This window comes from Mesoplodon mirus, assembly GCF_964341445.2.
Source record: "Mesoplodon mirus genome assembly, chromosome: 3".
NCBI classification, from domain to species: domain Eukaryota; kingdom Metazoa; phylum Chordata; class Mammalia; order Artiodactyla; family Ziphiidae; genus Mesoplodon; species Mesoplodon mirus.
Genome location: NC_138978.1, coordinates 38,604,857 through 38,621,233, shown reverse-complemented (window position 1 = coordinate 38,621,233; position 16,377 = coordinate 38,604,857). Strand labels below are relative to the sequence as shown.

The 16,377-nt window shown below is 49.1% G+C and overlaps 1 protein-coding gene across 1 annotated transcript in view; it reads right to left on the bottom strand.

Annotated features, from left to right (window-relative positions):
• The window catches only part of CFAP57 (cilia and flagella associated protein 57), a gene marked incomplete at its 5' end in the record, with an annotated part of 75,738 nt that overhangs the window by 23,668 nt on the left and 35,693 nt on the right, over positions 1-16,377 (bottom strand). Inside the window, 6 exons of the mRNA XM_082616393.1 lie at positions 3,193-3,351; positions 4,385-4,558; positions 8,407-8,597; positions 9,228-9,321; positions 10,813-10,968; positions 14,651-14,812. Coding sequence (XP_082472519.1) covers positions 3,193-3,351; positions 4,385-4,558; positions 8,407-8,597; positions 9,228-9,321; positions 10,813-10,968; positions 14,651-14,812 — 936 coding nt within the window. The remainder of the gene's footprint in view (positions 1-3,192; positions 3,352-4,384; positions 4,559-8,406; positions 8,598-9,227; positions 9,322-10,812; positions 10,969-14,650; positions 14,813-16,377) is intronic.

Below are 16,377 nucleotides of genomic sequence, written 5' to 3'. Positions count from 1 at the left end.
TGGAAAAGGCCGAGCAGATTCCACCTGGTTCTCTTGGAACACATGCTCTGGGAGGCCATCTGCTATGTGAAAAGTCCTCCTACCCTGAGACCTCCAGGCTGGAGAGCATGTTTGGTGCTCTGTCAACAGTCCCAGCTAAGCTCAGCCTCCCAGCCATGCTGGTCAAGGGGCTGGACATGGGGATGAAGAAGCCACCTTGGATGCTGGTCTTCCAGCCCCCTGCTGCGGGAGTCACCCAACTGAGGCCCCACTAGAACCCAGGCATCGGGGACAAAGACAAGCCATCCCGTTGTACCCTGCCCAAATTCCAGACCCACAAAATCTGCAAGCATAATAAAACAGTTGTTTTTCACCACTACGTTTTGGGGTAATTTGTTGCAAGGCAATTGTAGTTGGAATGTAGGTCTATCCATTACCACACATTTACTGCACAAAGATCTTTTGCCAAGGTCGGAGATGCCAAATAGAAATATGCCACAGTCCCTACCCTTACAGAGAAACACACTAGCTGGGAAAGCAGATGTGTCAACAAATGTAAACCTACACTGTGACAGGTATTGTGGAAGAGGGAGGTACATGGAAGGTGTGGTGTGTATTGAGGGTGCTGAGAACAACTTGTGTGAGTCAGGGTGGTGGTTCATGGGGACAGTGAGAGGTGAGTCTGGAGGGGAGGAGGGGAGAGAGGCAAGGGTCTTCCATGTTGGGTTAAAGAGTTGAGAATTTATCCCAGGGGCCAGGAGTTGGTAAGCTATAGCACTCGGGCCAAATCTGACCTGCCGCCTGTTCTCATAAAGTTTTTTTTTTTAATACTTAAAAAAAAAAATTTCATTTATTTATTTATTTATTTTCACTGCGTTGGGTCTTTGTTGCTGCACGCAGGCTGTTCTCTAGTTGCAGAGAGCAGGGGTTACTCTTCGTTGTGGTGGGCGGGCTTCTCGTTGTGGTGGCTTCTCTTGTTGTGGAGCACGGGCCCTAGGTGCGCGGGTTTCAGTAGTTGTGGCACGCGGGCTCAGTAGTTGTGGCTCACGGGCTCTAGAGCGCAGGCTCAGTAGTTGTGGCGCACGGGCTTAGTTGCTCCACGGCATGTGGGATCTTCCCGACCCAGGCCTTGAACCCATGTGCCCTGCATTGGCAGGCAGATTCTTAACCACTGCGCCACTAGGGAAGCCCATGTTTTCATAAAGTTTTATTGGAACGTAGCCAAGCCCATTCATTGATGTCTTGTCTATGGCTGATTTTATGCTACTGTGGCAGAACTGAGCAACTGTGGCAGAGACCACACTGCTTGCAAAGATGAAAATATTTACTACCTTGCCCTTTTTAGAAAATAAATTTTTGCTGCCCCTTGCCACAGGCAGTTGGGACGTGTGAAAAAATTTTAAGTGGAAGAGTGACAATAATTACAGAGTGTGGTGGCAGGGAGCCTGGATGGGAAGTGGGAAGGAAGGCCGTTAGACCCGTTAGGAGGCTGGTGTAATTTTCTAGAGGTCTTAACCTCTTTCTTGTCAAAAACCCCCTTTGAGTTGGGGGGCGTGGTAAATTGGGAGATTGGGGTCGACATAGACACACTACTATATATAAAATAGATAACTAATAAGGACCTACTGTATAGCACAGGGAACTCCACCCAATACTCTGTAGTGACCTATATGGGAAAAGAATCTAAAAAAGAGTGGATATATGTATATGTATAACTGATTCACTTTGGTGTACACCTGAAACTAACACAACTTTGTAAATCAACTCTACTCCAATAAAAATTAAATTAGGGGGCTTCCCTGGTGGCGCAGTGGTTGAGAGTCCGCCTGCCGATGCAGGGGACACGGGTTCGTGCCCCGGTCCGGGAAGATCCCACATGCCATGGAGCGGCTGGGCCCATGAGCCATGGCCGCTGAGCCTGCGCGTCCGGAGCCTGTGCTCTGCAATGGGAGAGGCCACAACAGTGAGAGGCCCGCGTACCAGGAAAAAAAAATTAAATTAGGGCTTCCCTGGTGGCGCAGTGGTTGAGAATCTGCCTGCTAATGCAGGGGACACAGGTTCGAGCCCTGGTCTGGGAGGATCCCACATGCCGCGGAGCAACTAGGCCCATGAGCCACAACTACTGAGCCTGCGCGTCTGGAGCCTGTGCTCCACAACAAGAGAGGCCGCGATAGTGAGAGGCCCACGCACCGCGATGAAGAGTGGCCCCCGCTTGCCACAACTAGAGAAAGCCCTCGCACAGCAACGAAGACCCAACACAGCAAAAATAAAAATAAATTAATAAACTCCTATCCCCAACATCTTAAAAAAAATTAAATAAAAAAAAAACCTTTGAGAATCTGCAGAGAGCTTTGATTCCTCCCTAAAAAATGCCCAGATTCAAATGAAAACGCTCACTTGCAGAAATGGTATGTGTGCACTGTCTCATTTCATCCTTATCAGAGCCCCTGAGGGCCGCATCCCCAGGTGGGGAAACAAGGCTTGGATTAGTTGCCTGAGGTCCTGTGGCCAATTGCAGAGGCTGCCCTGGAACCTAGCTCACTAGGCTGAAACCTGCGTTCTCAGCCACCCAGGAGTTGTGTCCAACTAAGGCGGCAATGACAGAGGGGCTGCAGAGGAGGGCACGGAGCCTGGATTTGCTCAGGAGGAGGATATGAGATTTTGGATACGGAGGTGGTGTGCCTCACAAAATGTGATATGTTTGCTTTAGTGTTTTGTGAGAAAGCCATCCAGAAAAATGATACCACTTTCTGGGGTATCCAGTGGTTACAGGGCCAACCACGGGGGAGTTCCTCTCTGACCAGGGGGACCACATGGGCGATGGGGTGAGTGAGCTGCCCCCAGTCCATGGGATGGTCACCCTGGGATGCCTGGCGCAGTGGCGAGCAGGGGCCTGGCAGTCAGCACTCAGGTTGTTACCCCAAGTCTGTCATCTATAAACTGTACGAGCCTGGGCGAGATACTTACCCCTCGGAACCAGTTTCCTGAGCTATTCAACTGGGTTGCCCATGGTCCCTGGGGTTGTTGGGGGAATTGAATGGTATGTGTTTACAGCAGTTAGCCCAGTTTCAAGAACACAGTAGGCCCTTCACCCCCCCATCAAGTTCAATAAATGGGCTCCAGGAAGGCAGGGACCCTGTCTCTTGAGCTTTGTCCTCAATGCCTGGGTCCATCTAGGCTGGAGTTGAGGCGGGACACAGGATGCGCCTTTACCTTATCTTGAATCGTCTCGTCTCTTTCCTGGATCTCTCGCTTGAGACCCAGGATGTCCTTCTCCAGGGACTTGATGACTCCTTGCAGCTTCCCCTGCTCTCCCTTCAGAATCTCAGTGTTGTTGGTTCGCTCTTCAATCTCTTTCTGCAGGCTGCTGACCTAGAGGAGCAAACGGCAACAACAGAGACCACGAGAGCCTGTGAACTCATCTCCATTCCTCCTGACTGCCTGTAGATTTTAAGAGCTCCCCATCAGAATTTGGGACAGTCAGGAATTTCCCAGGCCAAATGGGACAATTCTGTCCGACGAGATCCAGTCCCATCCCCTTATGTGAAGAAGGGCTGTCTGCCTTAAGAGGCTCCAGAGAGGCCAGTTCCCCCAGCAGATCCAGACTTTTCCATGACCACACTGACCTTGAAAGGCTGGGATCCATGCCCCATCAAGGTTGCAGAGATTGGGCCCTAACTGATGAGCCGTCTTAGACATGTCCAAGAAGGGAAGATGTGATTGCCCCCTGGATTGACTAGTAGTGTGATTTCGAATAGGAAAGAACATGAGCTTGCTTTGAACTTGGCTTCTCTAAGGCTAAACGTTTCGGGGCAACTGGCAATTTTATAAGGATCTATGAATTGAATGCCTCCTCACTCAGCCATCAGTGACTACAAATATCTCCCCTGCCTTATAACCTAAGCATCCTATACTCCCAATCTTTCTCCCGCCCACAGAGTCTGAACAGGAGCACCCCTGAATCCCTGCACTGAGAGCCTGAGGACACCTCCAGGCGAAGACTTTATCTATCTCACCTCCAAAGACCTCATTTCCACGTTAAATGTTTAGCTCTGAAAACTCTAAATCCCACTTGCCAATAAATGAAAGCCCAGGGTGTCCACCAGTGTCATGGCGAACCTCACTGTCCCTGTAAACAGGAAAGAGGAGGGGGAGCCCCGATGGTTACCCCGTCAGACAATGTGGTAAGGATCTGTCTGCCTGTCTGGGCAGGGGGAACCCTCACACCGGCCACTGCTGCTTTCCTAACCCACTTGCTGGAGATGAGGACATTCAGGTGGGATCTTGTCAGGTCATCCCGGGGCAGAGCCGCCATCAGCTGGCTCTGTGTCCGTCTGCCCACCCCATGCTTTCTCTGTAGTGAGGCCCTGGTCTGCCCCCAGGCCTCTCGGGAACAGCCCGGTACCTTCTTCTTCATGATGCCTGTTTCTCCTGTGAGCCACAGGTTTAATTCCTTTTCATCCCGAAGCTTCTTCTCATACTTGGTTTTGATATCTTGGATCTCACGGTCTTCATCTTCTTCAATCTGCTTCTTGGTCTCTTCAAACTCACGCAGCTGCTGCCTGACATCTTCCTGCGCCTGGCTCGGAGAGAGGGAGAGTGTGTGCCCAGGGGAGAGGGGACACGTGGCACGCTTGTGCTCAGAGGGCCTGGGATGAGGTGAACATACAAGGCCTATCATGGGGATGGGAGACCGAGTGTGAGTACAGAAGTGGAAACCAAGGCCATGGGTCCCTTGACCCTTCCACTTTCTTTCTGTCCTTCTGTTTGTTCCCCTTTCCCTACCAGATCAGGCCTTGGGCTCTATCACTTCAACCACTGTCCCACCAACACCCCTCGACCCTGTTCCACCTCTGGTCTTCTTCACACTGACACCAGCCCCCTTCTATCTTTCCCTCACTAAACTTGTGATGCTTGTAACTTTATATTTATTTGTGGAATCACTTGATTGTCTCTCCCATTAGATGTAAGCTCCTTGAGGGTAAAAACCCAGTCTATCACGCCCAGTCTATCACTGGGAACTGGAGTTCCCAGTGTACAATGCACACTGACACACAGTAGGTACTCAATAAATATCTGAATGAATGAGTGAATCTTTTTAATTCCACCCTCTCCCTCCTTAATCCAACCAGTCCCGTCCTTTGCACCTCTTGAATCCATCCACTTTATGCCTCTGCCACTGCCCAGGCCCCTGTCATCTCTTGCCTGGACTGTTGTCAGCCTCCTAGCCAGCCTCCTGCCTCTGGTCATGCTTCCCTCCAGTCGGATCTCATTCTCTAGTCGAGGGGAGCTTTCGAAACCACACACCTGGTCATGCCAACCCCCACTTGGAAGCCTTCTCTGGCTCACCCTTGTCCTCATGGTAGAGTCCAGACTCTTGACATGGGTCCACAGGCTCTCAGGAGGCAGTTCTGGTGCATCTCCCTGGCCACAGCCATCACTCCCACCCCAAGCTCTCTCCAGTGTGAACTAACTTCAGTTCCCCCAGTGTGCATGGTCCTCAGCTGCTGAGCCTTGATACCCACTGTCCCTCTGACTCCAGCGTCTTCCCGTGGCTCTCTCCTATTCTTTCTTCGGCTCTTGGTTCAGCTATCATTTCCCGTGTGAACACTGTACATCCCCCATCACTTTACATTATATTGTAAATGCCTGTTAGACACGGAGGCTCCTTGACGGCAGGGCCACATCTCCACCCACCGCAGTGAACACCCAGCACAGTATCTGGTACATGTCGGTGCTGAATGAGGAAAAGCCTAGAGCCCAGATGCTGGGAAAACGAGCTCTGCCTGGTGGAGTTTGGGGAGTGACTGGGGCAGGGCTCCTCCTTGCTCACTGCTGTCCAGGGGTGGACATTTAGATCACAGTAGAGTCAATGGCTTTCTTCTCACACTGACCCTGTTATTCTCCCAGGCTGCATGTACCATCCCTGGACTGAGTGTTTTGGAGGTTGAGTGAGACAAGGTGGTTTTAAGACTGGGCTCAATGGCCTCCTGAGAAAGGCTTCTCTTTGCCCATGACATCACCAGACCCTTGCTGGACAGAAGCCTGGCCAGGTCGGCTCCGACTGCAGCCTAGAGGGGCCCGCAAGCCCCTGCTCTTGGTCTGGGAGATGTTGCTAAAAAGTAGAAGCAGCCCAGCCCGTAGTACGATGGCACTTGGGAGGAATCTCCCTAGGAAGGTTCTGAGCTGAAATCTTACTGACTCAGAAGAAGAAAAGCCTTGTCATCACTGTGAGAGGTCCTGGGAGGAAGGCTGGCCTCTCTCCCCTCTGGGAGGATCGATCCATTCACCCTAAAAGCATAGCCTAGGAAACCATGATGTTGCTGTGTAAGCCACATGGGTGAAAGGGGCCCGGGGGCCCTGAGAACGCAGAGGAGGGATGCTTAGCCCTGTGGGAGGGGAGGGTTAGGGAAGAATCGTCAAGGAGTTAGCTCTTGTCCTGAGTCCCTGAGGGGGCAAACAATTGCCTAGATGAAGAGGCATCATCCTGAGCAGGGGCTCAGAGGTTGTGCAGGAAACTCCCAGAGGCTCCACATCACTGGACAAGGGCAGCTGGAAGTGGGGCTGTGGAGGTGGGCAGGGCAGTGAAGGAACATTCCTCACGCCGTGGAACTGGAAGCAGGCCGGGCTCAGGTGGGGGTGGAATCTCTTAGCTCCCCCTCTGCTATCAGAGCTCAGCCTCTGCCAGGTCTGCGGGACCTCCACTCTCTACGTCTCACCACCTATATATCCCCCACTGCCTGGTCACCCTCCCTGTTCATCGAAGACTTCTGGATGCCGACTCACCATCTTCCCTGCCATCACCAGGTGGTTACAGAGGATCCTAGAACGTCTCCTGGTGCTTTGACCCTTATCTTCCTGCACCCACTCTCAGGTCCACCCCCTGGAATGGTGCCGCCTCTGAAGTCTTAAGATACAGGCCCTGCTCTTTGAGCACGGGTGACTTCTCTGTTGGATCCCAGGTGACTTCTCTGTTGGATCCCAGGTATGCCATCCCAGCTCTCAACCTCATCACGTCCCCTCGCCTGGTCTTTTTTTTTTTTTTTTTTTTTTTTGCGGTATGCGGGCCTCTCACTGTTGTGGCCTCTCCCGTTGCGGAGCACAGGCTCCGGATGCGCAGGCCCAGCGGCCATGGCTCACGGGCCCAGCCGCTCCGCGGCATATGGGATCCTCCCAGACCGGGGCACGAACCCGTATCCCCTGCATCGGCAGGCGGACTCTCAACCACTGCGCCACCAGGGAGGCCCCCCTCGCCTGGTCTTGATTCCTCCACTGACACTTGGTGCCTTACTGACTCTCTCTGGCCTGGACCCCGAGGCAGGTCACCAGCCGACCTTTATTTTCACCACTCAGAGAAGCCCTAGCTCTGGCTCAGGGCTGCTCCAGGCCTTCCTCTCTCACACACCTATTTGCTGAGCCCTGCTGTGGAAAAGCCCACAGCCTGGTGGGTGGACGCCGCCAGAATTCGCCTCTCAGGCCTCAGCTGGGCCTTCAGCTACAGACCTGCCCGTCCTCTTCTTGGTCACTCCCTTCCTCATTCCCTTCAAAAATCACTCCATACTTTCGTGACTCTCCTGCCCTCTCACTGTCAGCAAAAACGTCTGCCAGAATTTCGTGCCAAAAAGGACACTATCTGGCCTCTCTCATTTTTCCCTTCATCTTGGGAAATGAGATATTTTGGCAACCCAGCTACTTGAATATTCTATGACTTTGCTCTGCCTGTATGTTCTTAACCTCCTGCATTTCCCAGTCTCCTGATTAATTCCAGCTTCCATGCCTCCTGGATCTCGGTAGCTCCTGCCACCCCTTCCAGACCTTGCAGGCCAGGGTGGGTGCTCTGTGTCTGCATTCCCCACTGTCCCGTCTACACCATGATGAATATCAGCCTATGTGACCACCTTTCTCACCCACTGAGAACCTGGCCCCACTTCACTTCACCACCCAGCACTCAGACTGGTAAACCAATAAGACACAGTCTGTGTTTGTTGAGTCCGTGCAGGAATGATTTCACTGGCTTACAATGTCTTGCAAGACATAAGAAGTTACGAAGGGGTTTCAGGCAACCACCTTTCCCATGGTTCAGGTCCCTGTTCCTCTCCAGTTCTATAGGCTTCTTCTAGAAATCTCTCCCCAGTGCTTAAGGCTCGAAGGTACAGTTAGGAGAGAGCAATAGTTATGAACTTAGTCTATCCAAGGAAGTTTAGTTTCAAAAGCTGAGCACCTCCCAGCTCAGGGAGTCCCTTGGCCGCCAGGGAAACAAATATATAAACAGTACAAAACAAGGCCAAACGAAATACACTCGGAAAGGAAGGTGGGGAAGGAAATGGAGGTCAAGCGAGGCTTCCCACAGCTCTCTGGGCTGTTCCCAGGCCAGGTCTGCAGGACGGCACCGTGACAGGGAGGCACAGCTCGGCTTCCTGAGAGTACCTCTTCCAGGAGGGCGGTTTTCTCCTGCAGTTTAGCCTCGTAAAACTCAGTCAGCTCCTCCAGGGCCTGGCTCTTGGTCTCATCGTTATCCCGAAGCTGTTTCTCATACTCTTCCTGCATCCTCTGGGACTTGAGCTGCAACTCCTGGTACTTCTCATATTCTAGAAGCAACTTTTGGTTGTTGCAACATTCTGGAGAGAAGCAAGGAAGGTTATTTCAGGAGGGACAGTAGCATCAGCCTCAGGGACACCCAGGGGAGCCTTGGGTGCTTTTCCAGCCTTGGGCCCCCTTCCAGCACCAGCTAGAGCTTCTGCCTCCACAGGCGAGATACAAATGCACACCTGTCTTCCTCACGGGCCCCCCACACCATCGTCTTGTCTGGCAGCCCAATTTCCTCCCTTCACCGTCTAGGCAGAAAGGTTTCCAGGAAAGTGCAGAGGGGTATTTGGGGGTTCAGGGCCAAGAAGAATGCCCTGAGTGTGCAAAACGGGTACTAGTACCCCCATTTTATGGAAGAGTAAACTGAGGCTTGGTGAGCTTAGGTGATTCCCTAGAGCACCCAGCAAGTCCAGGTGAATATGGGACCCAAGGCAGCCTATCAGGCTCCAAACCCACACTTTTCCTATCTCCTACTGGCATGCAGTAGGTGTTTTATTTGTGTTTAGTCAATGAGTAAATGCACAGGAGCAAAAACCACGGTGAGTTCCAGGGGTTAAATGTAGGCTGTTTATAGACTGGGGCTTCTGCTGAATCTGGAGGACTCTCAGACCTTGCTCCCAGTCAACTGCCCTCTGCCCAGTGGCCTCCACTGATGGCCTCACCCAAGTCCTGCAGTTCCCGGCTCTGTTTTTCCAGGAGGTCATCCATGCGTTCACGATGGAGTGCATCCTGCTTTTCTTTTTCTGTTCTTAAAACCTAAGACACAGAGTAAAATGTTCTCATTTCTACACATCTGCTGAAAGCACCATCATGAGAAGCACCAGTTATACAAATGAGAGCCTCCTTCACTCACAAACATTTCCCAAGCCCTTACTTTGCACCAAGCACTGTTCTACAAGCAACATGCAAGCTATCACTTTTATTTGCATTATATTCTGCTCTGAAAGTTCTATACTATCTCTATTTAGATCCTTCTACGAAATGAATCTTGTCAATGATGAGTTCAGTTTTGGACATGCACCAAATGGATTTTTGGGTGGAAAAGGTAAGGATTGATTTGAATTCTCTGTTGTCAGCCCATTGCTCTCAAGGAAATCCTTGGCTATGCTAATGTATCAGCTTCTAAGAAAGTGTTTTCTTTAATGGAGCAGGAAAGCTCCTTGCAGGAAGGGGAGGTATCTAACTTTGTGCTCAGATTACAGAAGGCACCAATGTTTGTTGATTAAATGAATGAAATAATAAAATTAACAGCCAGGGTGTTTTTAGACCCATGGAGATAACATAAAAGAACAAATATTACTTGAGCAAAAAACTGGCTGTTCTGGTGAAGGGCCAGGCAGATTTGTACAGAACAGAGAAATCATCCTGGGAGAGTCCTGGACCATCTTTAACTACAGTAAAGCCATTTAGACAATTTTTTTAAATTAATAATTAATTATTTTAGTTTTTGGCTGCGTTGGGTCTTCGTTGCTGCATGCGGGCTTTCTCTAGTTGTGACGAGTGGGGGTTACTCTTTGCGGTGCACGGGCTTCTCATTGTGGTGGCTTCTTTTTGTTGCAGAGCACGGGCTCTATGCACACAGGTTTCAGTAGCTGTGGCATGCGGGCTCCGTAGCTGTGGCTCACGGGCTCTAGAGTGCGGGCCCAGTAGTTGTGGTGCACAGGCTTAGTTGCTCCGAGGCATGTGGGATCTTCCTGGATCCCAGGGAAGGGATCAAACCCGTGTCCCCTGCATTGGCAGGTGGATTCTCAACCACTGCACCACCAGGGAAGCCAATTTAGACTAATTTTTATTTAACCTACTGACAATTCTGAGGTCAATATCCTGCTAGCTCTTCTCTTTCCATACTTTGTTTTCCTTGTTACTTTTCATTTTGCTTTTAAATAAGTTTCTCTTGACCACAACGGTAATATATTCTCATGGTGGAGAATTTGGAAATTACAGAAAAGCATAAAGAACCAAATTTAAACTATCCACAATCCCAACTTCCAGAGATAATCACACTGTTAGCTATTTTCTTAAAAAGAGTTCTATGTGTATTTATTTTACATCATTAATAGCATTCACTATAGAGAGTTCTATATTCTGCTTTTTTTTCCCACTTAGCACTTTGTTGTAAGCATTTCTGATGTTATCAACTATGCTTTAAAATCGCACACTATCATATGTCTTATTGTTTGAGCGTGTGCCAGTTGTCTTGAGTGAGCAGGAAATTTCTTGTTATTCGCCGTTGTTGGTTCAACAGACCTGGTTTTTCATTTCCAAGGACTCCATTTCCTGGAGGAATTTGTCTGTTAGTTCCTTAACCTTCTCAGAATAGTTCATATCCTTTAGTCGAAGTTGATACTCATTCTCCATTTTTAATTCTTCCACACGAGTCTTCAGCTCCAACGTAACCTGAACCTTTGGGAGAAGGACACAGAATCAACAACAATCACAGTGCGGGTGAATAAGACTATTTAAACCCGTGGCCTTGAGCTCTCTGAGACTTACAGCTCTGCTCAGCCTCCAACGCATGTGTCATCTTTCGGCACAAGACACACAGACCAGACACTAGGAGAAATATGAGCTTCTTCCTCTACCCTCAAAACGCGTAATCAGTGAGCTCCACTGTGCAACAGGCAGTATGCTAATAACTCACATCTCCTTCAACTATGCTTAGATGTCACCTCAGTGAGTTCTACACAGACCACATGATTTAATCCTGCTTCCTTCCCCTTCCCATTCCCGGCACCTCTGACTCCCCCCACCCCCTTACTCTGCTCTACTTTTTTATTATTCCCTTAAATCTCGGCACTTTTAAATGTTACTTATTATTTTATGGTCTTTTGTTTTCATCCCCCACTAGAATTTAATCTCCAAGAAGGCTGAGATCTTTGTTGGTTTTGTATGCTGAGGTACCCCAAGTACCTAGAACAGTGCCGGATACAGAGTAGGCACTCGAAAAATACTTGTTGAATCATGATTCCTGACCCCATGGAACTTACAGTCTACTGAGACAGCCAAGGAGACATAACATTACCAATTGTGGTAAGTGCCCAAAGCCAGGGAGTGTGCACGCAGGCTAGGGTAGAGAAGGACTGAAGGTGGATGCATTGGTTGGGGGGGTCTGCATAGTTCAGGTGGGGGATGGTAAGGGCCTGACCAGAGGTGGGGAGCAAAGCAGAAGGGAAAGATTCCAGAGAAAGAGATTTTAGGGAACGTGGTGCCTGTTGGGTTGTGGGGTGAAGTGAGAGGACTGTGGATGGAGACCGTCTCCCTGGCCCAGACCATTCCCTGAGGGTTGCATTGGCCTGTCTTGCTTCACTGCTTTATCCTGGGAGCCCAGCACAGGACTGGCACTAAACAAATATGTATCAGATGAATACATGGCCCTGAGGGCCCACCGCAGACGAGTGGGACACATTTTGGTGGGAATGACCTGGTTCTGACAGGTTGCATTGGAGGCACCTGCTCATTGCCCTTCTCCATCCTTCTCCACATTGCTGCTACAGAGCAGTCTCTTCAGACACAAATCTACTGAGTCATCCCCTAACTTAGATCATCAGTGGGGCCTTAGGAAGCATTTCCAAAGTCTAAAACATGGTGTAAAAGGCCCCTCACTATCTCTCTGTTTCACCTCCAACGCTTCTCTCCGGCACCCCCTCTACTCTCCAGCCCCACCAGCTAGGAGCATCCTCCCCGGAGCATCCCCCCTCGTCCGTTTGCACACACTCATTCCTCAGGGTGGAAGGCCCTTTGCAACTTGTTCTGGAGGCTCCATTCAAGGCTCACTTCCCCTGGCACCAGCTGGCCTGGGTCAGGGTCCCTTCCCTGTGTTCCCATAGCACAGTTCCTTCATAACACTCATTACACACTTGGTTCCCTTTTAAAATTTTACCTATACCTCTTCCCATGATATAAGCTCCAGGACCATCTATGTCCTTCATTTCTGTAATCCCAGACCTAGCACAATGTCTGGTACATAGCACATCTCTCTGCAAATACTAGTTAGGTGCATGAATAAATGAATGACTGAATGAGTGGGTAAATCACGGTAGTTACATAGAATGTCATAGAATGTAAAGAAAAAGAGAGAGCTGGGAATTCTGGGCAATGTGGCTTTTAAGGCCAGTTGAAGGAAGAGCCAGGAAGGGAGCTGGGGAGGAACAGTCCGAGAGACACACAGGCAATGATGTGGTGTGGTCTCCTGGAGCCCGAGAGAGAAGGGAATTTCAAGAAGTGAGCAAAACATACACTAGTCACTTCCAGCTTGGCAGTCGTGCTGTCAGGCCTAGCTGGGGGCTGGGGGCTGAGGTCAGGAGTCAGCCCAGACACCTCAGGCTTTTGGTGCAGCCTGGTATCTCCTACTTGGTGTCTTCCCCTCCCCTTGGGGAAGAAGAGAGGAAATAGAGAAGATGGAAGAGGAGGAGACACATTTGCCTGCCTGTAGGAGGTCAGACTCCTAACTCTCACAGCCTCTCCCTCAACCTTTCCTCCCACTTCCCTTTCCTGCAGAAAGTTCCAGGGAGCTCTAGGAGGGCTCTCCAGCAATCACCAGGGGCCTATCATCCTGCTCTGGGGCCATTGTGGTCCTGTTGGTTTTGCTTGTCTCTGTCCCTCACTTGGAGGTTTTTTTTTTTTTTTTTTTTTTTTTGCGGTACGCAGGCCTCTCACTGTTGTGGCCTCTCCCGTTGCGGAGCACAGGCTCCGGACGTGTAGGCTCAGCGGCCATGGCTCACGGGCCCAGCCGCTCCGCGGCATGTGGGATTCTCCCGGACCGGGGCACGAACCCGCGTCCCCTGCATCGGCAGGTGGGCTCTCAACCACTGCGCCACCAGGGAAGCCCCTCTGTCCCTCCCTTGATTGTGAGTTTCCTGATCACAGGGCCCATCCTGTCTTCTCCCACATGCATCCACAGTGACCAGCAAACAGTCGGTACTCAATGAATGCACTTTAAACTCTGGATGAACAGCAGTGAGCTCGCAGCTGTGCACCCTCTGTAAGCCCCGTGAGGTTACCACCCATTCGGTTTCTCCCTTGGGGAGTGCAGCACTCAGAGTGCTCAAAACACATCTTAACGGACTGTTAGCTGCATCAACAGGAGGGAAGGCGCTCTGAGGTCCCGATTAGGAGAGTGGGCTCCAGATGACATCTGGATTGGAACGCTGGGCCTACTCCTAATTAGCTCAGTGACTTTGGACATGTCACCCAACCTCTCCAAAAGCATTTTTTGAAATGTGGGGAAAACAACAGTATCTTCTCCATCGAGATATTGGGAGATTGAAATGAAAAAATACTTATAAAGTAATTAGCACAGTGTCTGCTTCGTGGCTAACCTAAAATAAAGTTGGTGATTGGTTATTATTACTGTTATTGTTTTATTATTGAGAGGAGTGGGTTTCAGGACTGTTTTTGTTTGTTTGTTTTTTGCGGTACACGGGCCTCTCACTGTTGTGGCCTCTCCCGTTGTGGAGCACAGGCTCTGGACGCGCAGGCTCAGCGGCCATGGCTCACAGGCCAAGCCGCTCCGTGGCACGTGGGATCTTCCCAGACCGGGGCATGAACCCGTGTCCCCTGCATCGGCAGGCAGACTCTCAACCACTGCGCCACCAGGCAAGCCCCAGGACTGTTTTATAAATATCTTTGTTTTTTTTTTAAAGAAGGTTCCAGACACCAGCAGTTATTAAGTTTAACAGATACAACTGGAATATACAAGTTTGTCACTTTAATTTTGTAAATATTTATCGGAAATATTTATGTAAATATTTATTTACGCCTAGCACGAGCTGGAAACTGTTGGTCATACAAGCGAATTATATGTCGTGGTTCCTGCCCTCAAAGAGTAGGAGAGGAAAGATAGGTCACAGGCTAGAAGTAGAGCTCAATGTAAGTCAAGACGATCATGTGGCAGAAGGACAGGTGGGGTGGGGAGGACACAGAATGCAGCGGCGGTGGCGTGGGCGAGCATGTACAGGGAGCTGTGGGGGTCTGTGCTGGGCACAGAGGAAGCTGGGCTAGAAAAGGGCTCTATGCCAGTCCCAGGACTTTGGATGCAGCCTGGTACGGAATTTCCATGTCCCTCTTCACTAGATCCAATTCTTACCTTCTCTTCCATGTCCGTCTTGGTAACCAGCACCTCTTCAGCAAAGCCCACCTCCCTCTCTCGCTTGATTCCCCGACCATCCTTATCAAAGACCTTCCAGGTGAACAGGCAGCCATCCTCGGCAACGCTCAGCAGGAACTGGTCATCAAAGGTGAGTGACATCTGAGGAGACGGAGCATGGACAGGAGGCTTTCGCAGGCCGTGGAGAGCAGGACTGAGCCAACTGTTGTGCAAGCCCTCCCTCCATGCCAGCCTGGGTACAGCCTCCTGGGGAGGAAGACTCTATCTTAGAAAAGAAATGAGACAAGAACCCTCACGGACTTCTGGGAATGAATAAAAGAATAAGACTATGTATATGTTCTCTGTGGATTTGGAATCTTTAGAGTTAATTATTATGCCCACTATATAAGAACCCTCAAAACTCAGCAGTAAAAAAACCCGATAATCCTACTAGAAAGTGGGCAAAAGACACAAAGACATTTCACTGGAGAAGTTATACAAATGGCAAATAAGCACATGAAAAGATGTTCAACATTCTTAGCCATTAGGGAAATATGAATTAAGACTATGATGAGATGTCACTATACACCTATTAGAACAGCTAAAATAAAAAAATAGTGATAATACCAAATGCTGGCAATGATGCAGAGAAACTGGATCTCTCATGCATTGCTGGTAGGAATGGAAAACAGCTTGGTAGTTTCTTAAAAAACTAAATAAACACACTTGTAATATATGATCCAGCAATAGTATTCCTGGGCATTCACCCCAGAGAAATGAAAACATGTCAACATAAAAGCCAGTACATAACTGTTCATAGCAGTTTTATTTGTAATAGCCCAAAACTGGGGGAAAAAAATCAAATATCCCACAAGAGGTAGATGGTTAAACAAATCACGGTACATCCTTACCATGGAATTTTACTCAGCAAAAATGGAATAAAGTATTGATACATGAAATAACTTGCATGGAGCTCAAGGGTATTACGCTGAGTGAAAAAAGCTCCTCTCAAATGGTCACATACTGTATGATTATTTATTAATTCTCAAGATGTTAAAATTATAGAAATGGAAAGCAAATTAGTGGTTGCTGAGGACTAGGTATGGTGTTAGGTGACCATGAAGGGTAGCATGAGGGAGCTGCTGTGGTGCAGGAATAGTTCTGTGTCTTGCGTGCAGTGGTGGTTACACACATTTATGCATCTATGTGAAAAAATGATACAGAACCCCACACATAATGTACCAGTGTCAGTTTTCTGGTTTGACCTTGTACAGTAGTTACATTAGATGTAACTATTGGGGGAAACTGGGTGAAGGGCACACAGGACCTTGACGTTATCTTTCAGATTTCCTACGAATCTATAATTACTTCAAAATAAAAAGTGAAAAGTAAAGAATCAACTATGGAAACTGTCCTCTCACAATCACCAGTATGTGTCAAGAACCTTAAAAATGGCAATGCTCTTTCCCTCAGGATTCGCTCTCTGCCTAGGCATTTAGCCTTAGAAAAAATAATCAGAGATGCTCAGAGAAATCTATAGGCTAGGATATTCATGAGTTCATGATAATTTAAATGCCCAGTTGTAAGAGAAGAGTTAAGTAAGTTATGTTCCATCACTGTGATAGGATATTTAATAGCTACTAAAATCATGCTTTTGAGGAATATTTAATCATACAAAAAATGCTTACAAGAGCATAAATTTAAAAAAAGCAGCCTACAAGAGCATA